The sequence below is a fragment of the Phragmites australis genome, chromosome 1, assembly GCF_958298935.1.
Source record: "Phragmites australis chromosome 1, lpPhrAust1.1, whole genome shotgun sequence".
Taxonomy (NCBI): Eukaryota; Viridiplantae; Streptophyta; class Magnoliopsida; order Poales; family Poaceae; genus Phragmites; species Phragmites australis.
In genome coordinates this window covers 23,936,210-23,956,505 of record NC_084921.1, presented here as the reverse complement: position 1 = coordinate 23,956,505, position 20,296 = coordinate 23,936,210, and the positions used below count along the sequence as shown (strand labels likewise).

The following is a 20,296-nucleotide window of genomic DNA, read 5'->3' as shown; positions in this document are numbered from 1 at the left end:
TGTCTGTGTATGATGTACTCCTTATACGCATATACCTCATAGTTAGATATTCAACGGTAGCCCCCTAACTCTACCCTGGAAGAGAGATTTCCATAAGCACCCACTCGAGTAGTGCCAAGTTTAAGCTTGGTTGAGTAAAGTGGATTAGGATCATAGTCGAAAGAATTGAGTATGGACGGATCCTTCCTTGAGTACTGAGTGAAAGCTCAGTTGGGTCGAGTGCCCTGTGGCTAACCGCACTCGAGACTTGAAGAAAAAGATTAAAGAACTCAACTGATCGACACCCGACTCTAAGTAGAGTTAAAAAACATTTCAAAATTTGAAACATGGGTATAGAAGCATTTAATGCGGGTAGAAGGGCATGCAGAGATTCGCATGTCGTCATTGTTCCTCTTTTCATGCCGATCAAAGCATTGTAAAGGTGGGAGTGGTTGAAGAGGCGGTAACTTTTTGGTTATTTACCCATAAGACCTGGACTTGCAGCGGCCATTCCTCGTCATTGCCACCAGTCTCCCTGCATAAGCCTTTCAGCTTTCTTTGCCCCAGCACGCACCACTGCCAGAAAGAATTTTAGATCTATGTATCCTAGCTCTTCCTCGAAGACCCCGACTTCCTCCTCGCTGGAAAAGCGGTCGGACGCAACAGCCGTCGGTGCCTTGCTCGATCAGTACGATGAGGCGAGGTTTATGATTGAGGCCTGGACACCCTCGGCTATGCAAGAATCTCGGCTGGCGATGATTACTGATTCATCAGAGATGTCCGAGAATGTGTTACGCTTGTCGCTGAACCGACGGATGAAATCTCAAAGGGATTTGTTGTCGCGTTGGTACAGTCGGTGAAGGTCGTTCTCCATTCCTGGGCGCTCGAATGTGCCTTGAAAAGCTGTGAACTGAGCTTTAAGTTCTGCCCACGAACGAATCGAGTTGGGCGGCAAGTTTAGCAACCAGGACCTTACAAGTCCATCAAAGGTGGTTAATAGGTAATTGGCCATTACTCGATTGTCACCACCGGCTGCTCGAATGATAGTGGTGTAGATCTGCAACCACTCGTTGGGATTGATCTTCCCATCGTATTTCTGGATCGCGCTCATTTTGAACTCTTCAGTAGGAGGTGGTGGAGGACTGTCACGCCTGTCTCTTCGAGCAGGGGAGTCATATCGACCATCTCGTCCTATAGATCTACGGTCGTAGTAGCGGCGATCATCTTCATGGCGTTCCTCACGACGGTTTTCGATCGTCATACGTAGATCATGCTGGTTGTGAGGAATACGGTTCCTCAGATCTTCCTAATTTCTGCGCCTATGGATAGGGCAGCTACAGTTTGGCCCACAGTATCATATTCGGGCTCGACCACCTGAGCTTCCTGTCTGAGATTCCTCTACTCAAGAGCGTTCCCTCCTATGGATTCTCGAGCCAGGACAGTTTCGACTGGGGGACCTAGAGTTGCAAGGATTGTTTACTCGAGCGACTTGGTTCTGAGCCGCATTGAGTAGGATCTTGACTTGATTAACCATAGGGGTCAGTGGATTCACTGGATCCAATTCTGGAAGGGATATGAGAATCAGATGAGCTCTTTGCACATTAGCGTCCTAAGTACTGAATATGTCGCTACCGAGGCTTGGTTGCGGTCGAGACAATGAAGCCTCATGATGACTGTTCGGAGTGAGCTTGTCCCTTAAGCCGTGGGCTGTTAAGGGTGTAGGTACACCCACCGAAAGTCATCGCGAAAGGCTATGAGGCATCTGCCTTCCTGTGGTCCATCGGTGGAGGGCCGTGTCGAGTGCACGTACGACTCCAGGTGTGGATGTTTCGAGTGGTAACTCGGCACCAGTACCGTTGGCTGTCGCTAGATCTCTAAGAATTTTCACGTCGTTGTCGACCACAACATTTGGATCTATCGCCAGGTCAGCCGGTGGGGGTCGTCGCTTCTAGCCATAAGCATGAATCAATCTGTTCGACTACTCTGGCTAGTGTTAGAGTCACCGTCGCCACCCTCGTCGCTGTCGGTGTCCATGCATTGGAGAACATTAGGCTCCGCGGGATCCCACTCGAGATGTCCCACCTCACGGTACGCATCCAATGGTCTGGACTTGAGGGTACTGGTGTGGATGAGTCCACCTTGATCGTCCCAACGGAAAACCATAGTTCCGAAGATGATTTCCGAGTCAACGGGAGGAGACTTGAAGTGGTTGTAGAAGCCGGTGCCGGAGAACCCGACGCAAGAGTGAGCCTGAGACATGATTAATCCTACAAAACAGAAGAAGCCCCCTACCTGGCTCACCAACTATTGAAGATTAGTTCCCGACGATATGTCCGTAAATTGACTAGGTACCTTCGAGTGTAGGGATTAATCACGAGGCGAGACAAACGATGTATACAGGTTCGGCCTCCGATTGGAGTAATACCCATACGTCCTATGGGGGTGTTGTTGTCGTGTATTGATGATCACGAGTACAAACAAGGTGGCTAAGACTATTACAAGGAGTTGATTGGATCTAATCTATTCTAGGACTAAAGTTGCCGAGTAGCTCCTCTGTTGATGCTTGCCTGTCTCTATTGTTCCCTCGTATGTTTCTTCTCTCGTCTTGTCTTGTTTCTCCCATCCTTTTTACCTTATATAGGGGTGAGGTATCTACTCCTATTCAGCAGTAGTCGATAGGAAGTTGTCTTCCTTGATGTCCAAGTAAATAGATTTGTTTTGAATACTGGTCATATCGGGTTGGGTAACCAATCTAAGCCTTCTTGGTATATATTTCCTTAACTCCGGATGTATTAGGTACCGCTGACTTGGTTCCGTGATATCTGGAGCTGCCGAATATGCGTCGTATATACGCTGTCTGTGTATGATATACTCTTTATACGCATATACACTATAGTTAGATATTCGGCACGTATTACTCTCACTAACAGTTTATAACACTAAATGTCTGCGATAATTACTTATCACAAACGATTCTACAAACTAATCGTTGGTTGAAAAGAGTACAACGTTTTCAAGTCATAAGTGAGTTAAAAGTTTCACAGTTAAGAAGTGTTCATTAAACCTTTATTGAAGGTTCAACAGAAAAAAAAAAACTTTGAAAAGAGTACATTCACCCGTGTCACTGTTGGCAAATTACTCCATCTCCATAAACCTATGAAAATATACACATAGAAATTAATTACTCAGCACAAATGAAAAAGGTGCCTCTATATTGTATTGCATCTCCTTCGCGTTTACAAGCGTGAACATACAAATCCCTTCCATTCAACGAACATGGTTTTTTTTTCAAAAAAAAAAAAACACAAAGGTGGTCGCGTTTTTTTCTTTGTGAGGTGGGGGTACTGTTCACACTTCGAAAGCAGTGTTCATTTATCTTTTGGAAGATCCTCGAATCTAAATATGAAGATGTCATCATGATCTGAAGTAAATGAAGAACATTATTTGGTAGCTCGCACTTGGGAGCTATAAGAGGCTAGCCTGCCCAGCATTGGCAGCGTACCTTGCCAAAGCCGGCAAGGTTCTCTGGCAAAGTTAGGTACCAAACGACGATTCTTAAGGTCTGGACTTGCTATACCAGACGATTGCCCAATTTTCTCGAGAACAACGCACGCCCTTGCCATCCATGCTTGCTAGCAGTCCAAATACTAGCCTTGCGTATGCATGGCATTTGATCAGACGAGTTATTATGCGGTAATCCGTGCAGGCTTACCACGGTCAATATACGGATCAGATGGTTACAACTGAGTACCCATCTCACATCTGGCTTAAAACATGTTCAAATCACTGCAAAAGTAATTTGGATCACCAGAGGCTCCGTCAAATCCAAACTAAAAAATAGATGTTTACCATGTGCTGGCCACGAGAAAGAAGTTTCTTGGATATACCGGTGTACAAGACAATGTCCCTGACTTCCCAGGGGTCCTTGTTTCTTGGATAGTTCTGGACATATCCCTTGGCGATTGCTTCTAAATGCAATATGTAATCCAACTGTAACGACCGGTCAAATGTTTGTCTGAAAGTAAAAAGTCGCACAAATAGAATTAACATATCAGTAGATTTGGAAGACAAGCATTGACTTCTACCAACAATTTAGAACACATGCAACAAGGAAAAAGTCTATCACGCCACAACAGAATGCCACGGTTGGTCTATCTCATTCACCAAAATCTGTGTTTAACAGCCGCCACTTCTTCAATAATGGGCAAATGGCAATGCTACCATGATAACCAGCCATTAAACGCGCAACTAGATTGACGATTATGTCAGAATCTCAATCTCAATTAAACTTTGCTGGCTTCAAGTGTTTGATTAGTGGGGCAGGAGCTGGTGCATGAATCGATTGATCATCTCATAACTGGTAAAAGTAATGATAGCATTTGGGGTAGTTCTCAGCAAGTTCGTAGCACAGCCTCGGTAGAAGCCAGTGAAACCTTCCTTCCGGAACACTTGCTTGATACAGTCAGTTACGCCACTGTACCGCATAGCACCATGATGATCACAGCCTTGTTCTTGCAATTTGGATCGTATAACCTGCCAACATAAGTCAACATCTGAATGTTTGAAACTGGAAGAAGAAAAGGAAGAGCCTTTTCAAATGCCTATTACACGTCTCCAAAGCATTACTAAAAGAATCAACCTGACATAAATACATCGTGAACAGCTTAAGAAGAGAATAATATGGTATTCAGGTATCCCAAAGGATGGAGAAGAAAAAGAGTAATGTTGATGGAAAAAGGTACTAGGAAATTATTAATAAACATACCTCATGTGGGTACGTTATTATGGAAGCTGCTACTTTGGATCCTGACGAACAAATAGCTACTTGTGTGGGACTGAGATTATCAACTGTAGTATTGTCTGGAAAAAGAAACTTGCACTTGCTGTCAATCTCTTGCATGCAGATGATCAATCTTCTATCCATATTTGCTGTAGTGAAAAAAAAGGTTGTGTTTACCTCTTTTAGCGAAGTGTAGCTTCACCTTCTCGTAGACTGGGAGCTGGATGGCTACATGAGCTACCCCAGCTAGAGAAGGAAGAAGACCACTATCATCATGGAGAAAAGAATCAAGGACACACTCGGTCAATAGATAGTTAAACGAAAAATAAGAAAATGAACCAGTGCAGCGTGCATTGTTGTTAGATGCAATCTACCTGTACAATCCACGGATTCCTTCTTCTTTTGCAATCCGCTGTAAAGCAGATAAGATGCTTTGGTAAGGCACTACACCAGATCTCATCCCTTGTGTCTTCAACAGCAAAAATAGGATACAAGAATGGTTAAACATCATTCATGGTGGCACAGAAATGCAAGTGTTAAAAGATAACATATGCTCCCTCAAACAAGTAATAGCTACTAATTCAAGACATGAACACTAGATTGTAAATGATCGATTCTAAGGCTTGGTAGAGCTCCAGCTCCCAGCTCCACGTCAGATCTTGAATTTGTAGGCAAAGATTAGAATAAAATGGAAACAAAATGACTCACCCAAACACTCTTGATGTAACCACAGCTCCAGCTCTACAAATTTCTGGAGCTAGGAACACTCTGCTCCAAAAAATCTTGGAGCTGGAGCTCTGCCAAACAAACCCTAAATATCCTGTGAATCATAGCTTCAATCATCCCTAAAAAACACTCAAGTAGTTCTCCGAAACTTCAATAGCCTGTTAATGGATAAAATACTCAATTGAATTGTTACATAAGATACAAAATATTTTTTTCTGGTTAGGCAAACGTCTAGTTAACTTTTCAGCCAGTCACCACTGGTAGCATCATCCTTTACAAGGCTGACATTAGCTCAACTAAATATTATGTTCATGTCTTGGAAAATCTTTCTTTGAAACAAAATGATAGCTATTAACCAGAGGTGACATTGGTTTCATCAGGAAAATCCCAGAATTGAGCCTGGTGTCTGGTCCCGCTGAAGGATTGCTTCTAAAAAAAATAAAAGGAAAAAGTCTACTTTTGGTCTCCCAACTCTTCACTCGGTTTAATTTCCGTCTCTCATGTCCGAAAACGACAAAATAAGTCCCTCAACTCTCAACACCAGAGCAAACAACGTCCTAGGCTGGTTTTGTGGGTGGTTTTAGCCTTTTAGGTGATGTGGCTGCTGCATCATCAATTTTGCCATGTGGCAAAGAAGGGTAGGCAATGTGCCTTAGAAGCATGATGCTATTTAATCCCATGCACTACACAGGATTCAAACTGCCGACCTGCTGGCTTTGCCACCATGTACACACACACAAACACCAAAGCTGGGCTTTCCATTGTGTCAAAACAGGGCTCGAAGTTATGTGCAAAAGTAAAATTAGTGCACTTTTATCAATGTGAATTAAAATCTACTCAAAATTCAGAAAATATTAGCATTCTAAACTGCGGTTGAACCGATAAATCAGTGAACTGACAAACAAATGACCAGTTTACTCACTGGACTAGTCTCAATAAACATAGGGGTAACTACGTATGAGAATGCAAGCATATCAATAAGCTGAAGCATTTCTATGTAATTATGCTGCATTAAGTAAAAAACATTCAGAAATTCATTAGTTCATTCTTTAATAAGAAAACGATTTACTCCTACCACCTAACTTCAGTTCATGACTACTCTACTGTGATCTTCAAAACTGATTTCTCAAAACAAAATGTGGAAGCTGGCCTTAATTCAATCTACCATTCTTTAAAATAACAATATCCAGATGCAATCGGTGCTCAAAGAAACAAAAAAAAAGGTTATGTTTATGTTAGGACTCACTGGTATGATCATATTTTTATGTACCAAATGCAAGTGGCAATACCTGATATAGCCTTTTGATTCCCAACTAAAAAGACAACAGATATTTTGCCTCATCACAATATTATTGAATTGCCTCATGCAAGGTACACACACCTCGCTATCCTAGTCTCACAGACTCGTGATCCTAGACAAAAAACATGCTACAAACAAGGTGCCTCATGTGAAATAATTTGGAATGACCCCACACAAACTGAATGTTTAGTCAACCATGTCTTTATCCTTAAGATGTAGAAATCAGACACTTTGTTGTTGCAAATGTGTCCAGCACGGAGATTCAAAGGTAGATATTAATTCGATTGCAGTTTAAGTTATGGTCCAAACATGCGAGGACACACTATAGGCATGAAAAAAGAGATGGTGCACCTAGGAGAGCTCGAAGGCGGCGGTAGCAGTTGGAAAGTTTGAGCTTTTGGGGGTTAATTACAGATAAGTATGGTTAGTTTTCTTTTCTTGTATACAAAATTATGGTAGATATTAATTCGATTGCAGTTTAAGTTATGGTCCAAACATGCGAGGACACACTATAGGCATGAAAAAAGAGATGGTGCACCTAGGAGAGCTCGAAGGCGGCGGTAGCAGTTGGAAAGTTTGAGCTTTTGGGGGTTAATTACAGATAAGTATGGTTAGTTTTCTTTTCTTGTATACAAAATTATGGTCTACATATACGTTATGAGTTGGCTTTCCCACTATACAGCAAAATTATGCCACCGGAAATTTTCCGAATTTGATATGCTCCCTTACATGCCACTGCTTTTTTAAAGCATTCCCATCTATGGCAAAAGCTGCCAGCGGCGTTAGGATTTTCTGTGATCAACCCACCATATCTGCACAAATCACCCCCATCTCCTTCCTGCTACAGCTAATATTACTCCCTCACGACCTCTCTTGGGCTAAAATTTTCTAGAAACTTCAGTTTCTTTGAGCACATCAACTCCCCTTACATGCCACTGCTTTGTGATGATTATTTCATCAGGATGCAGCACAAGGAATGGAGGGATGGGAGCACAGTGAGGAAATCAAACGACACCGCATCCTCGTTGGCCACCAGCTCCAGAAGCCTTGCCAAGACAGCCACAATATCCAAAGGAACCCCCATAACAGAGAGGGGAGTGAATCTGAGTAGAGGAAGACTCGGGAGGAATTGCTTGATCCTCACAGCAGGACAAAAAGTGTCCGATCACGAGATCGAATGATTGCCAAGTTATTCCTCACAATTACAATCTATGTTCTAGAACCAAAGCTGACAACAAGTTATAATTTTAACTACTATTAGCGAAAAGGTTTGTTTAAGGATGCGATCATATGTCCAGAATATTTTAGTGTTGCAATTCAAGTGTACAAAGCACCATAAGAATCGATCTCTTTGCTACAAGATAAAACAAAAGCAGGAAAGTCAAACATGAACAGTTCACATGATACAATGCTTAGAATTCTATTGAAATAAAGGTCATCACAGGACTTCACGCAACACTATGTCATCTGGTGTTAACTTTTAATGTTCTCTACATGCAGCAGACTTAGTAAAGAGGCATATTAGTGCAGGAAATAAATGCCTTAGAGTGCAGCTCATATAGCAAGCCACAAAAACCAACTTTGAATTGCTAGAAGAGTATGTATGTCCAGAATGGTAACAACCAAGAAGCAAATAAATCCTGACACATCTACGACAACCTAGCACCTTGCACTCACTCTCCAACAACCGAGGACAATGGTTTACAATATGACATCTTTTGACACCTCGTACATGACTTAATAACTTTGCTTTCACTAGTCAACGTGGAATCCACGTTGTAAAAAGCATATGAAAAAATGGATACTGAAAGAACAATACAAGAAAAGGGTTTCATTAGGCACATTAATCGGAAGCTGAGGTAGTTAACTGATGGATGATAGATGGGCTTTATTAGAGTTGTTAATTGCTTGAGGGATGCAGGACACAAAATGATTAGGAAGTGTTGGATGAAGTCAATTAGAAGGATGAGATTGTTCTGTGTGTGTGGATGTAGGGCAAAAACATTACAGGAGCTATCTCTACCGTTGTAACTAGCAATGTTAAGCACCCCTACTGTTTGTCCCTTGGATTTATGTATACCAGTAATCACTAATAATAGAAATAAACAGAAGACAAACTAACTGCCTGATATCCTCACTTCATTGAACCATGGCCCGTGTTACCAAGGCATGTATACACCTGGAATAGTGCCCTCTTCACCAAACCGTCATGCACCTTGACCAACACAGAGGTAAGAGCAGTATTTATTATCATGAGCCAAGTTACTATCACCCCCTGCAATCTCACAGGAGCTTCACTCAATACTATCACAAAAAAGATTCGAGCTGGAAAATACCATCTAAGGATGACAGGGCAACGGGCGGCCATGTCAGTGACACATCGGATGGTACTTTCCACCTTGGTAACCATTTTAAGGGTATTGAACGATAATCTTAGCTGTCGAAAAAATATGCAAAACTATAAAACCTCAGAAGTGATACGCCTTTCTTTTGAAGATAAATACCACCTATCGAAAACATAGACAAACATAAATTATTACAGTATAGCATACTTGTAGCCTAGTCTTCACAACCCATAATGGATTTGTTGCAGTAGCTGTTGCAATTCCAGCACATGAAGCAGCGAGAATATTTGCTTGGACAGACAGTTCATTGTTTTTACCATCTGCATAATGAACATGTACTGTTAGGAGTAGGTACAGAGTTTACGCCTCAATTCTGTCATCTACATTGACAAAGACAGAACAGTATATCCTGACAGCAATTGATATAAACTTGAGCTGGAGTTTACAGTTTAATCAAATTGACCACAGGAATTATACACCAGTATATCATACATCATCATGAACATGCAACTCCAGCTGCAGAAAGCCAGAAATAAGCTAAGACTTTCAAAAAGCAAAAAAGGTTGGCTAGTGGCTAGTGACAGGACGAGGACCTACCTATGCTTAACCATGCTACATTTTGATAATATCCCTGGTTTGGCCATACTTCTTAATGCAAATAAACAGACAACACTAATGACATGCAAGAGCCACTGAATCAGAAAGGCAGCTATGAAACCGGTATAACAAGACATTAAACCAAATAATTAATTAAATCATTAAATTACCATACAAGCCAGCACCCTTACCTTTGTTCAAAAGAAAAGGATGAGTCCCTTTCACATAGTGAAATTTTGAATCTTTTACACAATCTTTAAATTCATGATTTCATATGCACTCATTGACCAGACTAAGGATATATGTATATCTGCTTCTTCTTCTTTTTGTGTTTGTGTGTGTGTGTGGGGGGGGGGGGGGTGCGCACTGAACTCTTTCCAGTTCAAAAGCCCCAGAAGATCCGAGAGCGGCATGTGAACCCTAGACCCTAGTACAGTATAAATACTTCCCAAACATAAACATCAGAAATAATATCCAAATGTCTGAGAGAGAGAGAGAAGGCTCAAATATAATTTGCGTGTGGGCAAATGTGTTGTCAGAATCTCGACTGGAGTCAATTTTGAATCTTAAGAATGTAGATCTCTAGTCTCATGACCTTTCTCAAGCCTCTAGTATAGTCTTATCACCGTTAAACAATGGTCCTAATGTAGGTCCTAGCCTGCTTGATTCTAGCAATCCACATGTTAATTATAAATCAATTAACTGCTGTATGATCCTACATTTCTAAACTGTCAAATTTTGACCCTTCTTACATCTATTATGTGCTCGTGAAAACAATGAGTTATCCTAATTGCAGGCAAAGGTGAAGAAGTATAAAATGAAGGTTAAAATTATAATTTGTGCACAAAAATGTTGTGAACTTCATAACTCCAGTAGAATATCGAGTGTTAGTGTAATCCTTGTGTGTCTGGTAGAGGTCAGTTAGTTTAATCTTTTTGCTATGTCGGCTTGCAACAATATGGCGGCTACTGTTAGAGGTCAGTTACTGCTGCAACAGTATATGTAGGTTTGCAACAGTAAGTCAGTTTTTGTAGCTATATATTGGGCTGAACACCTCCTGGTTATAGTAAGCCTTGGATGTTCTAAAAACATTAGAAGTTGTTAGCAGCTAGAAAACTCTTGTGCCTAGTGTGCTCGCGTGTGTGTTCTTCCAACCCACCTCTCACAGGATCGAATCGAGCAATAAGGTTCCATTTTGGAGTCTGATTCTGTCAAAGACTAAAAACGATTCAACTGAAGATTCTTGATTCCATACTTGAATGGGTACCTCACCCTTTAGCTACTTCCTCCAGGGATGTGGCTTAATAAATGTGATTAAAGTATGCAACAGCAATATTCATGCGACAATCAATCTCTACTAGGTATAGGTCACCCTAAAACTTAGGCTCCTTTGGATTGATATGATATGCTGTGCTGCATAGCAGGCTAACAGGTTGCTACTGGATATTTGCCATTCTTAGTAAAATTTGCTATTATGATTGAAAAAGAAGGTTCCTATGTGGTTAATATAGCAAACAGAGCTAAAGCCGCTGCACTCACACATGAAGCCTAAGCCTCCACAATACTGGGATAGTATGACTCCCTGTTACCTCTCATTTGCTGGGTCATTTAAACCAGTCAAAAATATGACCAGTGTCACTGAGAATGCACCTAACAAGCTCTACAGTAGTCCATATCCAATAATCCAATGAAATATCATTGTAAAGATGCTATGTAGACTCTTAGAGCGATTGTGTCAGCCATTCAGTCAAATAGTCAATTAGTATGCTCTTTTTAAAAAAAAGAAAGCATGATTTGCTTTCAGCTGAAGCATCTTGATGAGATCCAGGAACATCGACCATAATGAGCAGGCAGCAGATGTTCAATTAAACAATTTTCTACTGGCCAAAAGCTCTCTATATTGAACATATTCGTGCTATAAATAATAATATATATGGTTCACACAACATAGTATCAAAATTGTCCATAGCATTCATTTGAAATGCTTGATTAACTGATAATAAAATCAGAGATGCATGGAAAAAAAATCTCATTCAAGCATATCTGAAAGGCCTACAGCCTCACAGGTAGCCCAGAAACTCACCCAAGACACACGTACACTAGCAGTGGGTTTTTTTTTTTTTGCTGCAATGGCTTGCTGCCTTTTCTGTTTTCTTTTCTATTTATACACTGTTGACCACTACAATATGGCCTGGGTCAATCAGCTAATAACTACAGCCATTACTGCTTTAATTAGTTATTATTCTCCCTAATCTGCTAGCTGGAAATCCCTGGGTCAATCAGCTAATAACTACAGTCATTACTGCTTTAATTGTCTATTATTCTCCCTAATTTCTTAGCTGAAAATCTGCACACATTAAGGCTTATTGCTAACAATCTCCTACTAATCCTTGTATGTGGACTTGGAATTGATGTTGACCATTCCAATCCTAGCACAAAGCTCATAGAATCTGTCTCGCCCAAGTGCCTTCGTTTGAATGTCAGCGAGTTGATCCTTAGTGCCGACGAAATCAGCACTAATCCTCCCATCTTCCCGACACTCCCTGATGAAGTGGTAGCGCACATCGATGTGTTTGCTACGTTCATGAAAGACAGGGTTTTGTATCAGCGCTAAGGCTGACTTGTTGTCAATCTTCAGCTCAGCGGTGTCGGCGTCCCTCCCCTTGAAGTCGCCGAGCAGCCGAACCAACCACACCGCCTGTGTGGCTACGGTAGTGGCAGCAACATACTCTGCCTCACAGGACGAGAGTGCCACCACTTTTTGCTTGAGAGCGTGCCAACTCACTAAGCTGCTGCCGTAGAAAAACAAACCGCCGGATGTACTCCTTGTGTCAACATCGCCGACGAGGTTGCTGTCAGTGTACCCGACAAGCTGTGCCTCCGTTGTCCTCCTGTAGTGGCAACCAAGACTTAACGTCCCAGCCACATAGCGCATGATCCTCTTCACTGCCGCCATGTATTCCTCCGTAGGCCGCTCCATGAAGCGACTCACGTGCCCCACGCTGAAAGCGAGGTCCAGCCGCGTGTGGACAAGATAACGGAGGCTTCCAATGATCCTCTGGTATTGAGTGACGTCCACCTCCGCCGCCATGCTGTCACGGCTCAGCTTGAGCCGCTCCTCCTTGGGGGTGTGCGCAGGGTTACAGTCCTGCATCCCCGCCATCTCTAGGATGCGCTTGGCGTAATGCGCCTGGCACAGCATGATCCCGCTGCTACTCTGCTGCACCTCGATGCCAAGGTAGAAAGAGAGCAACCCAAGGTCGCTCATCCTGAACCTCGCTTTCATCTCCTCCTTGAAGCAGTTGATCTCCGTCTCGGCTGATCCAGTGATGATCAAGTCATCCACATAGACCCCGAGGAGCAACAATGAGTCACCATGGCCACGCCTGTACATCGCCGCCTCATGCGGGCTCTGCTCGAACCCGAGAGCTCGCAATGTCGTGTGCAGCTTCTCGTTCCAAGCCTGCGGCAGTTGCCGCAGCCCATAGAGCGCCTTCTGCAGGCGCAACACCTTCTGTTCTGCTCCGGCGACGACGAAGCCCGGTAGCTACGCGACGTACACCTCCTCCCCCAAATCGCCGTTGAGGAAAGCCGACTTCACATCCATGTGATGCATCGGCCAGCCATCTTGTACAGCAACAGCTATCAGTAACCGAACGGACTCAAGACGAGCAACGGGTGCGAATACCTCATCGAAGTCAATGCCTGGCTGCTGCACATAGCCCTTGGCGACGAGGCGAGCCTTGTGCTTGATCACTACTCCTGCCTCGTTCTTCTTGAGCTTGAAGACCCAATTCAGCCCAATAGGTTGATGCCCATGAGGAAGCTCCACCAGCGACCATGTCCTATTCTGCTCGATGGAGTCCATCTCCTCGCGCATGGCCGCCTGCCATACTGGATCGTGCTCTGCTTCAACAAAGGAGCGCGGCTCTCCCTCCTCGCTGACCAGCAACAGCCCCTCACCATCGACGACGCGATTGGCACTCCCCCTCCAAGCATGTCGTCGATGCGACGGTAACGGAGAGGGGAGGAGTCGTGGTACGCATCCAGCCTGGCAGAGTCGTTTGGCGGAGGAGAGACGAACTACAGGAGCGAGGCCGCCGCAGGAGAAGCTCCTGTGGGTGTGGCCCCTGCCCCTGCGGACGAGAAGGGCACGGATGCGCCGCCTGCAATGGGGCCCAACGCCCCTGCGAGCGTTGTCGATGTGTGGCCCACAGGCGGACCTACGGGTGGGTCCGCCGCGGAGGACGCCCCTACGGGCGTGGGCGCCAGCGCAGCAGGATAAGTGCCTTCTGCTCTGCCTGCGAACGGAGCCAACGTGCCTGGGTGGATGTAGTTGACCACTGCCTCTACATGGAAGTCAGGTGTGGCTGTTCCACCGTCTTGTAGCACCGCCTCCTAGTCCCAGCCGACGTCCTCGTCAAAAACGACGTCGCGGGAGATGTGGACGCACCGGGACTAGGGCTCGAGCATACGGTACGCCTTGGAGCCATTCTCATAGCCGATGAAGACCATCGGGGTGTTGCAGTCGTCGAGCTTCCGCAGGCATGGTCATGTATCCTTTACATAACTAAGACACCCGAATGTACACAAGTAGCTTGCCGTCGGCTTGCGCCCGTGCCACGCCTCAAATGGCGTCTCGCCGTCAAAACTCTTCGTCGGCGCTCGGTTGAGAAGGTAGACAGCCGTGGTCACAGCCTCGCCCCAAAATTCAGCGGGCATCTTCCGCTGTTTCAGGAGGGCGCGTGCGGTAGCGAGGATGGTCTGGTTCCTCCTCTTCACCACGCCGTTTTGCTGCGGCATGTACGGCGTGGAGAAGTGCCGTTGCACGCCCTGGTCCTCACAGTGGCGTGCGAATTCAACGGAGGTGAACTCGCTGCCATTGTCCGTGCGTAGAACGCGGAGCTTGTGCCCGCTCTCCACCTCCGCAGCAGCCTGAAACTTCGTGATGGCCGCTGCAGCATCACTTTTTGCTGTGGGAAGCGCCAGCCACATGTAGCGGCTGGCGTCATCTACCAACAGCAAAAAATAGCGGCGCTCGCCTGGCGTCGCCGGCGTGATGGGGCCGCAGAGGTCGCCGTGGACGAGGTCTAGGACGCTCTCTGCGCGGTACTTCGCCTTGGCTGGGAACGGGGCTTGGCGATGCTTCGTCATAACGCAGGTGTCGCAGAGCTACTCCACGTGTTCTAGCCGCGGAAGACCACACACCATGTCCTGACAGCCAAACTGGTGCAGCGCGTCGAAGCTAATGTGACCGTAGCGGGCGTGCCAGCACCACGAGTCGCGTTGTGCTGCACCGCGAGACAGATGGGGCTCGTGACGTTGAGGCGTAGGATGTAGAGCCGATTCCACCCGCGATTCACCTTGGCGATGAGATGGCGCCGGCGATCCCAGATGCGTAGCACGCCATCCTTGATCAGCACCTTCGAGCCACACTCATCGAGTTGGCCGACGCTGATGATGCTGTTCTTCAAGCGTGGGATGAAATAGACGTCGGAGAGCGCCTTGTGCTCGCCGTTCTTCTCAGCGAACAGCACCGTGCCGCAGTCGTGGATCTCGACGAGCGATCCGTCGCCGAACCGTACGGTTCCCTGTACCGCGCGATCAAGCTTGGCGAAGACGTCGCTGCGGCTCGTCATGTGGCTGGTGGCGCTGGTGTCGAGGTACTAGCCCTCATGGAGTTCACCGGCGTCCGCCTCGCCGAGGAACGCTTGCGCTCGCAGTTCATCGAGGTGGATTGACATCGACGCCGGCGCGGTGTCGTCGTTCAGCGCTCAGACATGCGCCATTAGTAGCGCAAGATCATAGTCGTCCTCCTGCACGAGGTGCGCCTGACCTCGCTTGGGCTGGTGGCACGAGCCCAGTGACCGATACGCCCGAAATTACGGCAGGCGTCGCGATCGTCGTTGCGGGCAGCATTCTTGCCATCAGCCGCGCCCTTCTTGCGCGAGCCACGGGAGCGGCGATTCTTGTCGTCGCCTTTGGCAGACCGCGACCCCCCTCGCTAGCTCGCCTTCTTCTGGCGCGCAAGCCACGGCTCCTCCGTGAGCAGCAGCTTGCCATCGAATGTCTATGGCAGCACTTGGCCCGGGTCGAGGCAGTCCTCCGCTGCCTTGAGCCATCCCGTGACCTCCTCAATCATCAGCGTTGACCTTGGCGGAACAACCCGCAGGTACTTGGCCACGACCTTGGCGTCGTCGACCGGATCACCGAGTACCTCCAGCTAGTGGACGATCCCGATGAGGCGCATGGTGAAGTCGTCGATTGACTCACCGTGGCGGAAGGAGATCGCCTCGTAGTCCTTCCTCACCTTCTAGGCAGTCGCCTTGCAAGAGCGCTCGGAGCTGACGCGCATCGTCTTGATCGCGTTCCAGGCCTCCTTCGCCGTCTTCTTCGCAAGGGAGGTGATCATCTCCGACAGGACTACGCGAAAGGTGGCCTCCATTGCCAACCTGTCATCAACCTTATCCACGCTGCCCTTGTCCATGGCCTCCCAAAGGCTGCAGGCTTCAAGCATCACCTCCATTATCACCGACCACTCGGCGTAGTTGTGCTTGGTGAGCAGCGGGTACGCGCCTCCGACATCTCTCACCACGCGCTGTACCACAGGCGCAGGAGCTGCAGAAGGGCCATCTTCACCCGCCATGACACCCTACTGATACCAATTGAAAGACCTACAGCCTCACAGGTAGCCCAGGAACTCAACCAAGACACACATACACTAGCAGTGGTATTTTTTTTTGCTGCAATGGCTTGCTACCTTTTCTGTTTTCTTCTCTATTTATACACTACTGATCACTACAATATGGCCTGGTTCAATCAGCTAATAACTACAGCCATTACTGCTTTAATTGACTATTACTCCATAATCTGCTAGCTAGAAATCCCTGGGTCAATCAGCTAATAACTACAGTCATTACTACTTTAATTGGCTATTATTCTCCCTAATCTGCTAGTTGGAAATCTGCACATATCAAGGCTTATTGCTAACAATATCCACCACCACAAGAAGGATTTGTGGCCTCTGTCCACTGCTTCAGCATTTCACACATAAACACACAAATTGGTAAATCTAAAGCACTGATAGAGAACAGTTGTATTTTAACCTTGCGTGTGAAGAAGACCCTTCACGTGATTATAAACCGAAAAGGTTACCTGCAGACACACAAAAAGGTAGATATACTTGTTTTGCTGCGTAGTATGTACCATATATAAAATTGAGAATTAGTGAAGAAAATTCAATGAATTGAAGAGCCTAGATCAAAGATCAATCATCATCGTTTTATTTTCCCCATAGCTTCATTGTGCACAATCAGAGTTTTCATTACTTCAGAGTCCTAAGTGGTTCAAACTGGGAAACAGAGCGAAAAATTCTAAAACAAGAAGAAAAAAGAACATCACATTCTGCAGCAGTGTTTTTACCTACTTATGAAAACAAATGTTTGTTGGAACGTACCTGCTCAAGACATTCTCTCTGCCACATTCTAAACACATGCTTCGTAGATATTCAAACTCCATTAGGAGGCTCATCCAAGAGGATGGGAATCACAAATTTCTACTACCAAAAGGTGCATATTCCATCTGTCCACTCATTGCTGACCACCCACAGAAAACTACTACAGAAAACCTTAAAAGAAAACACAAAAAAGGCCTTGTGTTCCCCTAAAAAAGTAGAGCACCGACAAATGGGCCATACCAGCAGATCCCACAGACCCACATAAACCACTTGCCCAACAAACTACCAATGTAATCCCTCTCGTGATAAAACTCCGTTCTTATCTCTACATCATATATAATTCAATCTGGTTTTTTAAGGTACATTAGAGTAACTAGAGGGACCCTTGCTAGTAAGCAAAAATGCATTAAGATGTCAACACATGCTTCCCAAAATCTGGTGCTTTTGATTTTAGCCTTGACTCAAAATATGTAATAAACCTAGTGCCATCACATCAAATCAGCATAAGGTGAATTTATAGCTCATTGGTTGTTCAACAGAACCACACTTGGGTAACAAAACATGAAAAAGGTACTCAGCTAAAATTATCTTACATCAAAGTAAAACAGTTAACAATGCTGACAGAAGACATAAGATTAATGGTTCCTTACAGCCCAAGTCGGAAATAGTGCTACAACTGTTGGAGAAAGGCCACGATACAACCCAGGCAAGCCTTCATTTTTTAATATATGCTGCAAACCTGAAATAATCACCCTACCTAAAATTTAAACAGAAATCAGAAAACAAGACCAAAAAAATAGGCATATGATAGATAGATAAATTTACCACAAAACCATATGAAGACAGTTTGATAGCATTTAAAATTCGGAATACATTATAATATCATCAGCGGTTCCTGAGTATCCAACATTTATTTCTATCATGACTACTATGTTGATCCTCAAAATAAAGCAAACGACATAAATATTGCACCACATCTCTCAAGCCATAACCATACATTACGAAAATTTTAGCTTCTAACACTTATTTTGTCATGGTTTTAGAATATCCAACAAAGCACTCAATTTTTGTATAACATAACAAAGCATGCAATTTACCTCACAAAAATGATGATATATGCCCTCATATAAATAATTAAGTTCAGGGTCAATGTTTCATTCAGTATTCAATCAATTGTATCATACAATTAGTTACTATACCAATGTAATATCAAACAATGTTAAATGGTGCGTTGGTACAGCCTCAAAGTTGCATCTACTGCTCTACAACAAGCTCCAAAGACAGTGCAGCAGAAGCTAGATTTCACAGAAGATGGATAAGTTTTAGCTCCTTACACCTTCTTCAATATTTATGTTATGATTTAGGCCATGACCAAAGGTGGAAAACCCTACATTATATCCAAATGTCTTTTGACGGTTTATCAGTTTGCATGATTTATGTGCCTCAGCTAGCACTACTCAACCTAATATAGCTACGCTAGTTATATATTTGGGAGTTTTTACACCCTTTTACTCCATTTCGACCCCAGCTCTGCTTTTCCGAAACATGCCTTGAACTCCTGATCCCCTGATCACCCCACACATCCAATCAGTCTCTCCTTAACATGCGTCAACCTTCACCAGTATGCTCTCTAGTCATCTGCAGAAGTATGAGCATGATCCACCTGGTTCCTAGCGTCGTGCTAGATTGAGAGACTACCTTCCACAGATAGGAGGAATCTATATTTGCGGTAACATGTTCTTTCAATAACAAACTGCAAGAGTCTAGCTCACTTGATGCAGAAGCACACGGAAACCAGCTACTTCCCAAATCTATAATGCAACCAGGCAGCAAAAAGCACGAATGAGCAGGGGAAGCATGCGTGAGCCGAGCTAACTTACCAGGTGGTGCCGCGCCAGAGGAGAGGTTGGAAGGGAGGCCGTACACCTGCAGCCGCGTCTTGATCACGTCCAGCGGGCACAGCACCGTCGCTGAGATCACCCCTGCGACACCACCCACCACGCCAGAGATAGAAGGAATCAGAACCCAAAACCCAGCCGTCAAGCCCGAACCCGACGCGAGGGGAGCATAAATTACCTGCCGAGCCGCCGGCGACGGCGTTGCAGGCCGCTTCCCGGAGCTTCTCCCGCGCGCCGCCGCGACCGCTCTCCGCCATCGCCGGCGGGCGCGCGCCTCAGGAACCGCAAATCGAGAGGTACGGAGCCGTTCTCTCCAAGTCCACCTTCGGAAAGGGCCCCTAGAAAGAGGCGGAATCCCGGGACTCGCTTTTCTGGCCTTCCGGCGGAACAGCCGGTGTAACGCGCCGCGGGGGGCGGGGGGCGGGGGGGGGGGGGGCGGCCGCTCCGTCCCCCGTGCGTGGGATGCTTCGCTCGCTGGTGGCCTCGTGAGTTAGGCGGGAGGGGGTGGGGCGTCACGCGTCGGTGCTGGCGGAGGGGAGGGGGGCTACGGCGCGCGGGTGCTGATGGGCGATGGCCAGATGAGGAGGATGGGGACGATGCGGATGCGGATGCAGCCGGGAAACGTGACGCATCGATGCAGCGTGGCCAGTGCCGCTTCTTTGCCTCAGCAGGGGCGGCTGGACATGGACCGCACTCGTTTCTGCAGGATCAGCGGAGTCTGGGCATGTCACTAACCTCGATTTGGATCGATGACGTAGTGCATTGAACTTAAGGTCCGTTTATTTGAGCTTTTATTTTTAGATTTTTTTAAAAAAATTATGCTTTTAGCTTATCTAGAAAATTGATTTTGAAAATGAGCTATTAGTTTTTTAATAAATTTTTAGTTTCTCAGTATATAGTTTCTCAGAAAAATATCTCTTAGCTAGCTTCTTTATTTTTATTAGAAACAGATTTTTAACTTCTTTAAAAGCACTGAGCTCGTAAAAAATAAGAAAATAAATTAAAAATCCATGCGGAAGAGTGGATCGATGCTCCAAAGGTTAGATTGCTTTATGCTTGTTTTGCTTCTTCTTCTGCTTAGAAGTCAGATTGTGTTTCGAAGAATATTGCTTGTTTTTGTCACCTTAGTTAATCAATCAGCGTTCCGCGTAGACAAATATTGCGCCAACCAAGGTTAAAAAACTGACGGTAACCGAGCAAAAATTGATAACCGGC

General features: G+C 45.4%; 1 protein-coding gene across 2 annotated transcripts; it reads right to left on the bottom strand.

Annotated features, from left to right (window-relative positions):
* Positions 1 to 3,989: 3,989 nt before the first annotated feature.
* On the bottom strand, positions 3,990 to 19,741 carry LOC133913086 (nicotinamide adenine dinucleotide transporter 2, mitochondrial-like). 2 transcript variants are annotated; one of them, XM_062356143.1, is made up of 9 exons: positions 19,260 to 19,741; positions 19,064 to 19,165; positions 17,834 to 17,922; positions 16,834 to 16,882; positions 9,338 to 9,450; positions 5,134 to 5,228; positions 4,937 to 5,025; positions 4,745 to 4,839; positions 3,990 to 4,512 (listed from the first exon to the last, which is right to left on the bottom strand). In XM_062356143.1, exons 1-9 carry the CDS (start codon positions 19,336 to 19,338, stop codon positions 4,291 to 4,293), a joined length of 933 nt encoding a protein of 310 aa, XP_062212127.1. In that variant the 5' UTR covers positions 19,339 to 19,741; the 3' UTR covers positions 3,990 to 4,290. The 2 variants fall into 2 exon arrangements, with proteins under 2 accessions (XP_062212127.1, XP_062212119.1); XM_062356135.1 differs by having other exon boundaries at positions 17,834 to 17,940; positions 19,260 to 19,735.
* Between the last annotated feature and the right edge of the window lie 555 nt (positions 19,742 to 20,296).

Bases quoted from the DNA above. Each gene is read 5' to 3' on its own strand.
- LOC133913086 (XM_062356135.1), bottom strand. From the start codon at position 19,338: ATGGCGGAGAGCGGTCGCGGCGGCGCGCGGGAGAAGCTCCGGGAAGCG. The intron at 5,026-5,133 runs GTAGATTGCATC...CCATGATGATAG, and splicing joins GGAATCCGTGGATTGTACAG to TGGTCTTCTTCCTTCTCTAG. The intron at 4,840-4,936 runs GTAAACACAACC...TTCTTTTTCCAG, and splicing joins GCTACACTTCGCTAAAAGAG to ACAATACTACAGTTGATAAT.